This window comes from Girardinichthys multiradiatus, chromosome 20, assembly GCF_021462225.1.
Source record: "Girardinichthys multiradiatus isolate DD_20200921_A chromosome 20, DD_fGirMul_XY1, whole genome shotgun sequence".
NCBI lineage: Eukaryota > Metazoa > Chordata > Actinopteri > Cyprinodontiformes > Goodeidae > Girardinichthys > Girardinichthys multiradiatus.
In genome coordinates this window covers 18,488,706-18,504,384 of record NC_061812.1, presented here as the reverse complement: position 1 = coordinate 18,504,384, position 15,679 = coordinate 18,488,706, and the positions used below count along the sequence as shown (strand labels likewise).

The 15,679-nt window shown below is 35.8% G+C and overlaps 2 protein-coding genes across 3 annotated transcripts in view; one reads left to right on the top strand and one right to left on the bottom strand.

The window, feature by feature from the left end:
- Positions 1–15,679, bottom strand: part of syn2b (synapsin IIb) — a 136,126-nt gene that overhangs the window by 18,623 nt on the left and 101,824 nt on the right. The window lies entirely within an intron of this gene.
- Positions 1,484–15,542, top strand: LOC124856381 (metalloproteinase inhibitor 4-like). Its single transcript, XM_047346758.1, has 5 exons — positions 1,484–1,963; positions 9,163–9,260; positions 10,485–10,599; positions 11,983–12,107; positions 12,803–15,542. The coding sequence occupies exons 1-5, from the start codon at positions 1,828–1,830 to the stop codon at positions 12,998–13,000; spliced, it is 672 nt and encodes a 223-aa protein (XP_047202714.1). The 5' UTR covers positions 1,484–1,827; the 3' UTR covers positions 13,001–15,542.

Below are 15,679 nucleotides of genomic sequence, written 5' to 3'. Positions count from 1 at the left end.
TAGAATAACAGCCACTTAACTGGGAAGTGCAGAAAAACAGACAAGACACTCAAAACACAAACACCTAACACAGGCGAATCATTACATGACGTGGTTTTATTTCTTGGCTAAAGGATTTTTTAAAACGAGAGAAGACGACTCTGTGGGCAGAATTCTCACTCTTACCATCAGGACGAAGATACAAAATGCCATATTGTAAGACGAACAGACTGAAAAAAATCCTTTATCCCCACTGCTATTAGGCTGATTAATTCCAGGTCCACACTGTAAGGAAAATCTTTTTGTGTGTGTATGGCTTTTTTTCACTGTCTGCACTACAAATTGCCCCTTGGGGATAATAAAAGTTTGCTTAACTTGACTTGCTCATAACTACAATGACCTCTATGTCTGCTTAGTGTGCAAAACTTCACTGCTGAAGAAAAAACGTCTAAAGCTCATTAAAATGTTAACACAGAATATTTGGACAACCCAAATGGGAGAATATTGTCATCTCAGACAAGACCAGAATGTAACTCTTTGGATATCATTGTATACACAATGTTTGGAGGAGGAATGACACTGCATATTACTCAAAAAAACACGATGCACTGAAGTCTGGAGGTGGCAACAGCAAGGTGTGAGGCTGGTTTTCAGCACATTGTACTGGGGCTGGTGAAAGGATGGTTAGACACCTTTGATAGAAATCTGTAGTTGAAATGGATAGAATTTCATCAAGAGAATGACTCCAAACACTGGAAAACAGTTTGTGAAGAACAATGAGTAAAGATTACACCTGAGCCATTCATGTGACTAGTTTCTCCACTGCTGACACCTTGACGTTATCATTACCAGTTGTTTAATACAATTCAGTAAGCATGTTCAAGTCATATTTTCTCTGCTATTCCACTCTATTACGCATAACTTATGGATTCATTTCATTTGATTTCTTTTTATAAGTGGATTACTTACATTTTGTAGTCCTTATTTTCCAAATGGCATATGCACTACAATTGGAAATCAATACCTTTTCCAATTTCTTTTGTATATCATAAATAAATCATAATGAATACACTCATATTTGTTATCGACATTTATTAACGAGAAACACAAAATGTATTTAAAAAGAATGATAATAGTTATTGATGCAGTTGAACAAAAGGGTAAAATTATCCTATATATGAAAGTGGATTGGGTTTAAGTTATTGGAATTGATCTTCTGTAGAAAACAAGTATCTTTTATATATTTTAAAGCAGCCTTGGGGGTTTAGGAAAAGGCCAAGGATTGTGTTCCTTTGGTAATCCTTTTTGTCCATAATTTAACCGTTAATTTAAATTTAGAAGAGATTTGAACCATTATGCCCCTATAAGCGTCTGGAGATGACGAGCTTCAAAAGAAGACGCTAAAAGATGCCCTTTTTTTTCTCCTGCGTTTCAGGAGGCTGTCCCTAAGTTGTTGAACGCATAAGAGGTTCCCTGTGTGCGACCCTCTCAGCATTCAAGGCCAGTGTGTGAGGAGATTGGGCTATTGTGAGCCTCTCTGTGTGTTGTCTACAGAGAGGGGGAGTGCGAAGAAAGAGAAAAGAAAGCAGCAGTAGCCTTCAGCTCGAGTTATTTGCTGAAGCTTGAATTCAGAGGTGCACTTTAAACTTATGAAAACATTTCTATCCACAGCTGCCTCCCAGCTCTCCAGAGTTCCTCTTATCTCTTCGACCCCCCTGTCTTTTTTGCCACGCATCCTCTCTGCTGACTGTCGTCCTGACCTGCTTCCCAGGGAACTCACGAACTCAACGGGGCAAGAAGAGGCTGCAGAACATTCATCAAGTGGTGGAACAGTAAGAGGTAGCCATCATGGCCGTGTCCCAGGAGAGGAGAGCGTGTCTGGGGCTGGTGGTGCTTCTTTTGCTTGCTGGCATGGACGAAGTTGTGGAGGGATGTAGCTGCCACCCAGCACACCCACAGCAGCTCTTCTGCAGCGCTGAGATTGGTGAGTAGTTGAAAAATTAACAAAGAACTAATAAACTTTATGTCTGATTACGGTGATGTAGAGAATATAAAACCTTCAAGAATAAATGAACAACAGAAAACCGATCAATAAACAGGGTACTTATTTAACAGAGGGATAGATCTTTTGTCTTTAACTGTTTTGCTCATTGATCGACTTAGTTTGATTCGTAGAGGGGGCGAAGGGCAAATCCAAACAGTAAACCAAGTCTGGCAATAAAAAATCTGTTCAGCTGAACCATTTAAACAATTTCTGCCATAATCTATCTACAGCTAATAATGTGTGAAAATAACTGGAAAGATATGTGAAAAAGAACAATGTGGTGTCAAATGTATTTCTCCAAATCTTCTTAAAACAACCCTTAAACTCAGTCATTAAAATTAACAAGACAGACTTTCTATCCATCGGCCTCTCTGTCCAGTTTCACCCCCACTATTTTTTTCCTTCTCTAAACCTAAGCCAAAACTAACACTGCTTTGGATTTGAGTACTTGGCTCCAGAGTGTGGAAGGCTTGAGTATGTGCCTCTGTCAAAGGTTAAACTCCAACAGGGGAAAAAAACAAGCAGATAAAGAAGAAAGAAAAATCTTTCTCAGTCTTAATTACTAATTTCTCTCCAATCCCCTACAGGTTTAGAGGATGAGCCTTTTCCAAAGTGCTCAAAAAATGTGTCATTGTGAAAAGGGACGCTGAGCTAAATTGAATCTGGGCTATTGAGATGTGATTTGAGGATTTGGGATCTTTTGTTTTGTGACAGCATGTTCAATTTAGCTATTTATGACTGAGATGAGCATCCACAAAGTGAATTATTCAAAATGTACAACGATGGTGTGTTCAGGCACTCTTCCTACTGTCACAGCAGAACTAATCGAGACTGCAGCTCTATAGACAGTCAGGTCTTCAATGTAGCAGTATCAAGTCAAGTTTTTGGAGGATCTATTTAGTGTGAGAACATATTCAAGGTAATTAGGCAAATTCCTTTTTTTATTTTTATAAATGTATCCTTCATAAAAAGCTGACTAACCCTTAGAAGCCAGTAATGAAGCTTGCTAGAAAACCCCTCAAACTAATAGTCTGGCAATGGCTATCCTATAACAGGGATTTGACTCTAGTCATAATTAAAGGTAAAGCAAGCCTCCAGCCCTTACAGCCTATTTCTTTTATATTCTTTTTTTCTACAGCAAAATATATAGCTTTTGTTTAATTTGTTGCAAGGAGAGCATCCATTAGTCAAGAAAGTCTAGCTATGGTAAAAGTGAGACAATGTGACACACAAAAACAAGTAGATAGTTAAAAAATATTAATAAAATAAGTTAATACAATATAAAAAATGTAAACTGGAAGTAACTGATTTAAGGCTTATTTGCTGTTGACTTTTTTAAGGTGCTATTATTTAGCCTCGATGTCCTACTTTTTTTTATCCAGATAGATTTCACCTCTCTAGAAATAGAGAAACTGTTGCCTTAGAAATTATAATTTTGACTTTTTATGTTTATTCCTAAAGGTCTTTATTAATCTCCTTTACTGCACAACTGTTTCTGTGTTTTATTTGTGAGAGCTTGGAAATGCAAATGATGTCATGCCTGAGTTAAGCATGTTCTAGCTGCAGATCACACTGCCACAAATACTTTGGAAATGCAAAAAATTGCAGTTCATGGAGGTTGAAAGAGCTAGGTGAATAAAACCAATGAGTGAAAACTTATTGCGAAATCAATGCCTTGACTTACTTTCTGATTTACTTAGCTAATAATTATCGGACTACTTGAAGGAACTCATACATACTTTGTGTTCAGCTGCTCCATAATTATTAAAAAAACTAATAAAATGAGTGACAGCATAGAAGACTAACAGACCCGTTACTGACACAGTAGAACACTGTGAATTCCACACCCTTGATCCCAATATACACTGTGTGACAGCAGATTAAATGTACATTTGTTTGTGTAGAGTTCCAGTTGATTTAAATTGCACCCTTTTAACCTCTTGTGCTTATAGTACTGTGCAAAGTCTTGAGACACCAAAGACTTTCTGAGGACATAAGATGTATTTAACATTTTTTCATGTTAGCCCTTTACCTTATCAATCTTTCTTAGTGTTGTCTTTTGTTTAAATCACCTAAACACCAAACTATAAATCATTTAGGTACTGAAGGACACATAAACTTGAAGAATATATGCATAAAGTCTTAAATGCAGATATGAGACAATTTAGCAAAGAAGAAATTTGTCAAATCCTCAAAGTATTTCCTCATTACTGTCTGAGAGGAAAAGTCAAAGACTATTTTGTAAGGAAGATTATTTAAACTGATCTGAAAAAGTATAATAAGAACTGTGTTTGGCTTTAATCTTAATTTTAGGATTATATGTTTGAGTGTGATTTAAGGCTTGTACTTGTTTTGATTTTGAGTATATGGATCCCTTTAGTATTGAGACCAAAACGTCTCATTCCCTGGTGTCTGTGGTCATATCCTCCTGGTTGTTTTTGCGGCACAGGCCAGTGGTGGCCTTAAGTTGACCTGGCAGTGCTGTCAGAGTCGACGAGCTCGGTGAAAAAAGCTGTACATCTGAGTAATATCCCAATGTGTGTACAAACCCTGGATGATTCCCTGGTCAATGTTTGTGTGTTTGTGAGTGTGTTTTTGCTGGATGGAGGCCAGTCCATGCCAACACAGCCTACTCCATCTCTCTCTTTCTTACCGTCTCACTCTCCACCTCATTTCCATGTCTATAGGCTCCGTCTGATGGTCTGCATACTAACAATATCAGTGTGAAGGCCGGCTGACAGTCCAGCTTTGTGATCATGACAAGGGTGCCGATTCATCTGGGAGGGGGAAGTTACTTACTACATCAGTTCTCATGGTACAAGTTTGCAATATTTCTCTTTAGCGATGTAGCCCTGCAGCAGATGAACAGGCACTCAGACTCTGAAGGGGTGTCTGTTTTTCTAAGTGCAGAGCACAGCTGTAGCAACTGAGGTGAGTACAGAACCTCAGGCAGGTGGAAGATGCTTTTGTTGAAGGAAATGCTTTATGAAAATCTCTTTGAGAAGAATCATTTTAGCTAGAGACAATTCATTTGGAAGCTTCTGGTGTTTATTTAGAAAAACTTATTTAAGGATATTAAATGTTGGTACTGAATAAATCTAAATAGATAAAAGCAGTCCAAATCAGGTTTCATTGGTTTTATTTTGTCAAAGGAAACACGAGATTTAAAGGTATTATGCATATCTCATGTAAAAATGTGAGGTGGGTTACAGCTGAAACCAGATATTTACATTTGCTGTAAAAAAAAGACTAATAAAATTTTTTCTCACTGTCTGACATAACATCAGACTAAACATTTGTGTTTTGGGTCAATTATGATTACTATTATTATTTCTGCTTGGTAAATATGATAATAATGATTATGATGTTTTTGCTGTCTAAGCCTAAGATGGACCCACGCCTGTGGATATACTGTAAGGAAACTCATCAAACACACTTCTTCCTTAAATGACATCAAGTGAGGTCATGTCAGATACCTGAAGGTGCCTCGTTCATCTGTTTAACAATTATAGTTTGGTATAAACAGCATACGAATGTCCAGCCATCCTACTAATCAGGAAGGCATGAACAGAATGAACATGTTTTGGTGTAAAATGTGCCTATCAATCGCAGAATAAAAGCAAAAGACTTTGTGAGGATGCCAGCTAACATTTGTATTAGAGTGTAATTATGGTCTGAAGAGAGAAGAAGCCATGAATCCATGTCCTGTGGTTCGATAAAACAAAATATTAATGCTTAGCCCTGATAACCATTGTAATAGTTTACATGCCTGAGAACACCATCCTAAATGTGAAGTAGGAGGTTGGCAGTATCATGCTGTGTGGATGATTTGCTGCAGGACGGACTGGTGCAGTTCATCAAATAGATAAATGGCAGAATTTCAAGACATCAGCCAGGAGCTTAAAGCTTGACAATGACTAATCATTCAATTCAATTCAATTCAAAAATACTTTATTAATCCCAAAGGGAAATTAAATGTTGTTATAGCTCATATTATGACGGTTTCCTTAAAGAGCCGTTGTAATCATGCCACAAGTTTGGTTACAAAGTGGCTTAAGGACAACAAAGTCGTTGTTTTGGAGTAGCCATCAAAAAGCTGTTTTCTCAGTCCCATAGAAATTTTGTGGGCAGAGCAGTAAAGGTGTATGGGCCAGGCAGTCTACGAAACCTGATTCTGTTACACCAGTTCTGCATTCAGGAATGGACCAAAATTCTGTTGAGAGAAGCTTGTGGAAGGACACACACAACGCATATAAGTCTTAAACGGCAGTTCAAGTAAATAAAAGGAAGTGTATGTAAAATTATGAAAGTAATAAAAGATTTAAACGCATTTTTATTTTGTTATTTTGATAATTAGCAAATAGAAAAAAATACAAATTGTAACTGAATTAAAACAGGAAACGTGACTCAAATGTAATGTCAGAGAGTAAAAAAAGGTTTCGTCTTTTGGCATTGTCTATTTAAAGATTGAGTTCAGCCGTAAGTTTACTATTAATACAAGTGTGTATGCTATAAATTATTGCAAGTTTAATAAGTTGTTTATTCACAGCTGTTGCAAACTAACTATGTTAACATAGCACAACCTAACAACAACGCAGGAAGTGTTACCTGTTGGCACTTCAACTGCTAAAATTACATGTTGGCATCCAGCAATAAGCTTTTGTTTCTGATGAGGCTCAGCTCAAGCTGTGGAGATGACACCATCAATTCTGGTAAAAGACTGCACTTTTAACATACGCTTTGTTCACACAACAACAAATATAAAGTGTTCAGGGGTGGTCTTTTTATTTTTACTTGTTTCCAGGAACACAATTAACATTTCAGAAGATTTAAAGAAAGAACGAATTGTTTCAAATCCTAAAATGCAAAAAGGATAAATGCACTTCATACAGCTTTTATGGCTGTACAAAATCAATGTTCTTTTGAGCCAAATATGAATTTTCTATTGATTAGAAGCTTTAGTTTGGGTAAAAAAAAATATGTTGAACCTGTCTTTATATTTGGAGTTTTTGTGAAAATGACCTGGTTTATGTAAAACAAAATGTAGGCATGTTTTGTTTTTTTGATGCCAGGTAGCATATTTATGCCCATCTTGCTTTGTGAGACGATTGTGAAAAAAAAGAGTTACAAACCATTAAACCATTAAAATAAATTGTTTAAGGTAAGAAAAAGAAAACAAATGTATTGTATACAATATACAGTGAATGTTTTTAGTTGGTTTTCATTTCTACAAATTATAAATAAACAAGTAAGCTCAAATAATATTAAACATTAAATTCAAATGTTAAATTTTAATTGAAGTTAAAAAGCAACATGTTTGTGTGGTGTAAGATTTACCTCTAAGTCAGAAATCATAATCAGAAAAAATACCATTTAGCCTGTGAGCTTACCAAAAACTGGAACGTGAAATCAACAGTATAAAAATGTGAATATTTTACTTAATTGTCATGTTGATATAAAATAAAATATTCTGTATAGAAGAGCTTGTGGGTAGGTCCTGGTTAGGGTTTGTAATGTGAGGTATTGGAAACTATTTGATCTCTGATAAAGTACAAGAACTCACTTTCCCAAATCTATTTTTTTCTTACAATAGTGTTATAAAATCCATCTAAAAATGTATTGCTTGTCTAAATATGTCACCACACAGTATTTGAGCTTGATGTTTTTAAGATTATACTCCAAAAGAATGGAAGAAGTACATCAAAGTTAAAGACAACAGTCTAGATATTTGACATTTTTTGCAAAGGCAACAGGTCTGAAGGAGCTATATCTGACTAGGCTTTGCTACACTCGTTATACAGGCTTTTGTCCGCCTTTCTATCTGTCTGGGTGTTCGCCAAACAAACAAAAGGACTGAGCTTGGCCTGAGCTAATTTCACAGAACAGCCGGAGCTCCTCCTCCTCCTCTTACCAGCACAAAAAAACGTGGTGTAGTTATGTGATGACCCAAAAGGAAAACCAAGTGGGTGGTTTGCTAAGCCGTGTGTGTGAGGTTCACTCTGTCTCTCCCACTCTGTAATGCTTTTATGGTTTTACTCGACCTTTTACCAGTTCGAGACTGGGTCATCTACAGAAGGACACGTTTTTATTTTACAAAGCGAGATTTGTACTTTTTTCTGGGAACATACTCACTAAAATATATTTAAGTATAACAAGTTATGGTTGTTACTCATAATAGGTTTCCAGTTTTTTGGCACTAAAAGTATTCATTTTAAAATTACCTCTCCTTGTCCAACTTGACCTTGTAGCTGGTGTCTGAATGTTCTCACTACTTTCATCAAACTTTGGTAACCTAATGAAAACTCTTGAACAGGTAGCCAGAAAGATAAGTACAAAAAACGTAATGAAATAAAAATACAGTGGAGGATCAGTGGAGGATTTGAATGTTGCTGAAAGACTAGCTTTATGGGTTTATTTCTAATAGAATAACTCGGAAGAAGTTTTATTTTAATGCAGTAGAAATTCTTTGTGTGAGAGCTGCAGATAGAGAGCAATATTGCTAATATTGACAAATCCTGTGTGGATTTGAAATAGCTCTTTGTCCAGAAAAATATAGCTATTGCACTTCTGAGCCTTTGTTGGGCCAGTTAACTATGACCGTATCGTTGCTGATGCTGGGGGAGTTTACTGTGGAGGTGGTTTTAGTTTCAATCGGAAAGGGATCCTAATGCCAAGAGTTTTTTTTGGATGAGAAAAGTAATTCTGTAGCGACAAATAAATAAATATTGTGGTTTCACTCTGCAAATTGTAGAACGAATAATGCAATCTAGTATGCACATAATGTGTACATACTGTCTTAGCATGTCTGGAGTTAGCTAGCACAGAGTGAGCAGAGAGCTACTTGTTATTCCATGAGGGTTTTGAATTTCCTCCCAGAAGACGAGAGTGACACATCCTGTATCACTACTGAGAGGCTGCGACACTGTCACTGTGGGGAGGAAGAGGAGTGACAAACAAAATGGGAGCAAAGGAGGTAGGGGAGGGACACAGATCTGCCTATGTATCCATCATTGCAACCAAATAAATAAAAAAATGAATTATCTAGAATAGTTTTCATGTAAATCACACCTATCTTGCTTCCAGTTTAATTCATCTGAACTCTTCTTCCTGTTTGCTTATTTTTTCTTTTTTCCTAACAGTGATAAGAGCAAAGATCTCCGGAGAGAAGATTGTGTCGCCTAGCAACAGCTCTTCACCTTACATGAAGATGATCCAGTACGAAATCAAAATGATCAAGGTAAGCTCTGTGGATGGCACAATCAGCTGCTGTTGATCACTTTATTGTGAATACTGCTGCTGTGTACATACATGTCAGCAGGGGTTGGATTGTGTGTCTGTAAAAGTAAATAAAGCATGAGTGATCCACCACCAAACGTAATTTAAATGGCTGATAGTGCAGCATCCTTTATTTAATATCCTGCCTTCTTGCGCCCTTCTTTAAGCTGGGTTGAAAAGTGATTGTGACTGCAATAATATTTCACACTTTATCTCGCTGGCAGGCATCGTCCAGCCTGCAGTAATGAGACTGGCTGAATCACAAAAGTTTATCCTCAAAATTAAAAGACAACTAGAGTTAACACTTTCCATTCTGAATTATGCAAGCCTGATATTGTCCAAACTTGGCAGCAAAATGTATTTAGATACATTTTTATTGTTTTGCATTGTCATTTGTAAATAAATTGCTCCAAAATTCTGTTTTAAAGACTGCCATATTAATATTAGGTATCAATACACAGCATTTTCAATTTCTTTCTATAAATGCCAATATTACCCTCAGTCCTCAAGATAAATAACAGATTATTTTAACCCGTTAAATATAACTGTTACAATTTCTTTGTGCAAAGTCATCAATAAGTTGTCACCCAAATATTCTCACCAAGTAGAACAAAATGAAACTTGATTCTTTAAAGGAATTTTAACACCAGTGAATGGAAAAAAGTTAAAAACAAGAAGTCAAATTTCAGTGGTGGTGCACTCAAAAGACACATTTTTAATGAGTTAGTAGAACCACAAATGCTGAAAGGCCATAGATTGCACAATTTAAAAGAGACATGAAAGAATAAAAGAAAAGAAAAACATTATAAAAAGTCAAAAATTCATCCATTTACACCACTTGCATTAACACACCTAAAGTTATGCCAAAATAAAATTCAACCAACACAAACTAATGTCCAGGGCCCAAAAAGGTGCAAATTGTTTTATATGAAACTGCAAATGTAAAAATCTTGACCCACGATGCATTATGTGTTATAATGCATGGTAAACATTTGATTTTTTTCTTTCATGAATCTGTTATAAACTCAGAAAAATAAAATGTATCCATTTATACACGGTGTCATTAATGCTTCTTAAATATGAAGAGAATTTTTTGTAAGTTTAAATATGCTTAATCATTTTATCTAGCAACACCTCCTCACATTTAACCTAAGAATTTAAAAAAACTTCTCCTCTGTGTCCCCAGATGTTCAAAGGTTTTGACAGAGCCAAGGACATTCAGTATGTGTACACGCCTGTCTTCTCTTCACTCTGTGGAGTCAAGCTGGACTCCAACAATAAAGCAGGGTATCTGCTCTCAGGTACAGTCAGCAGCCACTATTATACTATTACACTTGCAAAGAAACAATCTGGTGAAGGCACATCAATGTTATTTATTTCCAGTGGAAAAAGAAAGTAGAGGGAAAGTAGCAAAGTCATATAGTTAGAGATGCACTGATCAGGCTTTAAATGGCCACTAATGATTTTCAGTTTTCTTTGAGATCTAATCCCTCTATTTTAATTCTCTTTCTAAGGACTATATCACATTGAATTCTATTTGTGAAAAGTTCACTCCAATATAACAATTACAGGGTCCTCCACAGCTACTGGTGTCTCAGGAAAGATGTGTACAAAAGGGCAAAAGTGGTCAAGATGCCACTTTTAATATTCTGACTGTAGATATAGAAAAGATTAGGCGAGTAGCTATAGCTTATGAAGATCAACACAAATCTGTCTCACTTGAATGGCATGTTCTCTTGTCTTACCTGTTTTGAAAAGTGGCTAAGAAAAATGGGTCTGTGTGTCACATCATATTTATACCCATTTAGTCAGGAATTTCTGACAAGATGTTCCTGGACTTTTTGATCTATTTAATAAAGTAATGGATACATGTTAACAATTGTTAGGAGTATCATCATTAGTGGCACAAATGATTTCATTGAAAAATAAAAAATCTTATTTTAGGATTTTATTTCCCTCACTCAAATTAAACATTGGATTTTTCAGAATTTTTCAATTTGAGATTATGGGACAGCATTAAAAGAAACATTGTATTTTTACACATCTTTGACAGGGGTGCATATAAGTGATGGCCCAAACATTAATTATTAGGCAAATAAAGGTCATAGTTTGGAATTCAGCTGAAAAGGAAAAAAATTACAAGATTTTCTCCCATTTATGCATCAAATGATCAGTCCAGAACCATTATTTGATTTTCACTAAGCTGTAGAAGAAACTGTTTTAACGGCTTTATAAATTGAAAAAGTGGTAGAAGAAAGAAATCTAATTATCCAGCATTTTGCCAATCAGATGCAGTTGAGACAAAATTGGCCACCATTTTGATCACTGGATGACTCACTGAATGCATCACTATTTCCAACATGTGTTCTTTGGAAAAGTACTATAATAAAACTTTAATACTTTTCTCTCCACTGCTCTTTACTTTAGTTTAGCCACATTAAAAAAAACTCAAGCGAAAGCTACCTTATGATGAGACTGGTATTTTCTTTTAATTTTTAACAGAGAAGCAACACAGTTTCTTGGATTACTACCTTAACAAAATCATGGCAGCCTAATTACTCAAATTGACGTCTAAAAGCTTTGACATAGAGGCTGTAATTAAAGTTTTTGTTTACTGCTATACACTGTTATGAGTTTTAGCAGACTGTCAGATTAATTGCTGGTTATGGGATGTATCTAATCAGGAAGCATGTGGAGCGACGGACGGATTTCTATTGGCCAGTGTGACCTCGTGGAGTTGTGGGACAACTTGTCGTTGTCACAGAAGAAGAACCTTAACTACAGATACCAGATGGGTTGCGAATGCAGAGTGAGTTTACTTGACCTATTCTTTTATTTGGAGTGGCTAAAAGTATTCAAACCTCTTGATTAAATCTCAGTATAAGTTCAGCTGTTCTGTGAAGGCCTCAGAGAACATTAGTGAACAAGCAGCATCATGTAGAGCAAGGAACACTTCAGACAGATTAGGGAAGAAGTTGTGGAGAAGTTTAGAGTTACATCATAAAACAAAATCCCAAACTCTAAACAGCACAGTTTAATCCATCATCTGACAAATGAAAAGAGTATGGCACAACTGTAAACTACAAATACATGAATGTCACAACCTAGACCAGAGGTCTGCACCCTTTACAATTCAAAGTGCCATTTTTGGCCTTAGTCTAGCTAAATAAAACTCGTTAGATCCACAGCTCAGGTGGAAAAATCTGTTCACAGGTTCATTATTAGTCTGGACTCAACAATCCTGGCCTATATGGAAGAATAGCAAGGAAACCATGATAAATTCAGTTTAAAATTCCCAACAAGCCATGTAAGATCAGGTATTGGTGTCTACCTGATCTTTGCAGGAAAAAAAGGTAGAAAACAAAAGCTTTTGCTGTAAAAATATTGCATTTTTAGCAGTTTCTTCTCCTCTGTCTCAAATATTTTTCCATTAACACAAGGGAGACAAAATCGATCAGCACAAGTTCTGTGAATAACATATAAATAATTTCCCTCTCTCTTCAGATCAACACATGCTACACCGTACCATGTGCGTCTACAGGAGAGAATGAGTGCCTGTGGACAGACTGGCTGCTGGATAACAGTCTGAACGGGGAGCAGGCTCGGCAGTACGCCTGCATCCGACGATCGGACACAAGCTGTAGCTGGTACCGGGGTGGACCTCCACCCGAGAAGGACTTCTTGGACATGACCGACCCATGATCTGTAACCGTGACTTCAGAAATCCCCAACCCTGCTTTTGGCATATTTAGCATGCGTTTGGCTTGCAAAGTAGCAACTAAAATAAGTGAAAGGTTAGCAAATTTGTCAAACCTACTGGGGTTAAAGCTGGCATTAAGCTAATGTTTGCAGAGTTCAGGCAGTTGATCCAGCAACAGGAAAATAAATATTTAAAGTGCAGGGCCTTTAAGCATTTCTCTGACTCATTTCACACATTCCACTTCACATATTGTTACAGAGTGAGAACGGCGGCAGAACATCTACAGCAAATCACTTATTTCTGAGTGAAGGTGTTTGTCTCATTGTAAATGCACTCCTTTTACAAACCCTTATTTTTATTTGTATAATGTACAATAGGTTAAGTAGCAATTTATATTCTGAATTTACAGAAATCTGAAAAAAAATTTCAAAACACTAAAATCATAGAATCCTGTCCTGAAACAATCTTCCAGTGTCTAATCTTGTATATGTTGACTGCATCATCCTGATGTTAAATTTTTATGGTGAGATCCTGACACAAATGAAAATACCCTGAATAAACTGTGCTTTGCAAAGGTTTAAGGCACTTAAACTGAAAAAGGGATGCATACATTGCATTTAGGGAATGTTTTTAATTTATGTAAAGAAAGAAAAACAAAAAATACAGTCTTAAGTGTCTTTTTCTTAATGATCTTGGGGGTAACGCCATTTTTGATGAACTCTTTCTTTGCCTTATCTTTGTTTTTATTTGTAGTTTTTCTGTATCTTGATCGTGGAGCTGAAAATGCTGAATGATAAATAGATTTAAATATAAATCTACAGTGCCTAAAACCTTTGCATTCTACAGTTTATGCAAAGAAAAAACAACCCAAATTAACCAATTACTTGTTTTTTTGATGTTGTGGCACATTAATTATATGACGCAGTTGTTTAAAATAAAAATCCTCACAGTTTCATCTCAAAATTTTGAGAATGTAAATATAGTATTAGTATTTAATTAACATTTTCATGGCTAACCACATGTTTTCTTATAGTGTAGAGCTTCTTATCCTGCTTAGTTTTTGTGGTGGAGCTCTGTCCTGTTTTTTCTTGTGCCTAAACCTTTCCTCATTAAAGGAAATGTTATAACAGAACAAGGTTCAGTTTTTAACTCCTTGAAGTGAGAGGACTGTTCACCTCTTTAATTTAGACATCTGCTGAATTGTTAAAGTGTTGTTTATTAAAGACTTGCTTAATGAAGAACAGAGTTCTAACTGGACCCCTGGTCTTATACAGGATTGCTTCACATAAATTGTACAGATTGTAGTGCATTATTACCTGCTGTTGTGGTACATACGGTGCTGTGAAAAAGTAATTTCACCCTTACTGATTACATCTGTTCTTGGTCTTATGTCACATCAGTTTTAGATCACCAAATACATTTTAATATCAGACTAAGACAAACTAAATAAATATAAAATGCAGTTTTTAAATAATTACTTTACTTATAAGGGACTAATGTTAACCTAACCAACCTCACCCTCTGTAAAAAGATAATTTCCCTCTGAATCGAATACCTAATTTTGTCACCTTTGGAGGACTTCTAAGAATGAGTCGCCTGTTTAAGGTCCTGCCACAGCAGTTCAGTTAAATTTAAAACCTTCATGGGCTTGCTGGTGTGCTTTGGATCAGTGTCCGGCAACATGACCCAAGTACTTGTGAGCTTAAGATCAGGAACTGATGGCCAGACATTGTTCTTCAGGATTTTCTGGTAGAGAGCAAAATGCTATTTTTATCAACTATAGTAGGTTTTCCAGGTCCTGAAGTTGCAAAACAACTCCAGACCATCACACTACTGCCACCATGTTTGCATGTGGATTTCACTCTTTTTCTAAAATAAAATGTGTTAATTGTATGCCTAATGTAATAGAACCCTTTCTTTAATCAGAAGTGGTTTTTAGATAACGTTGTGTGCCTCTTCATTATTGTTCAACCATGAACACTAATCTAATCACTAATTAATTAGTTAATAACTGATTAATTTACAGTTTATAACAGTTAAACATGTTTTAACAATGAAGTGTTTTTTCACATAGGACCAGGTTGGTTTGGATAGCTCTTTCCCTTAAGAAATGAAATAATTTGAAAGCTGTTTTTTGTATTTACTTCATGTATTATTGTCTGCTAATATTTGTTCACGGATCTGGAACATTGAAGTTTGACTTAAAACTTTTTTACAGCACTGTTCAATTTAGTAGGTCAGCCTCAAAGTCAAGTCAACACTGAAATATTTACAATGGATTGAACATTTTCATTTCATATTTGAGACAATAATCTAAATATCAAACCATTTAAACACTCATACCGTTATTTTAGTATCACAAAGCCCATGTTAATCATGCATAATAATACTTTATGATTTAATGCAGTATTAAAACAAATTCTGTTCTGTTTTTTACCGAAAGAATTGTTTGGGTTTGTATTTAAGTCTCTGTTTCTGTCTACATAAAGTTTTCTATCTTCATGTACCAAAAAAATGTATATAAAATGTCTCAGTGGAACAATGTGTTGCTGCCTCTTTGTTGAGTCCCTTCAGCAACAAAATTTTAACACAACAGGCCCGATGCAGGACTGAGAGATGACTTTAACTATAAATAATACAGCTGAATACAGGATAAACCGATCATAAAACAAACAAATTCA

Excerpts from the sequence above, each read along its gene's own strand:
- LOC124856381 (XM_047346758.1), top strand. The coding sequence starts at position 1,828 with ATGGCCGTGTCCCAGGAGAGGAGAGCGTGTCTGGGGCTGGTGGTGCTT. Across the intron at positions 1,964-9,162 it reads CTTCTGCAGCGCTGAGATTG|TGATAAGAGCAAAGATCTCC; the intron begins GTGAGTAGTTGA and ends TTTTCCTAACAG. Across the intron at positions 12,108-12,802 it reads AGATGGGTTGCGAATGCAGA|ATCAACACATGCTACACCGT; the intron begins GTGAGTTTACTT and ends CTCTCTCTTCAG.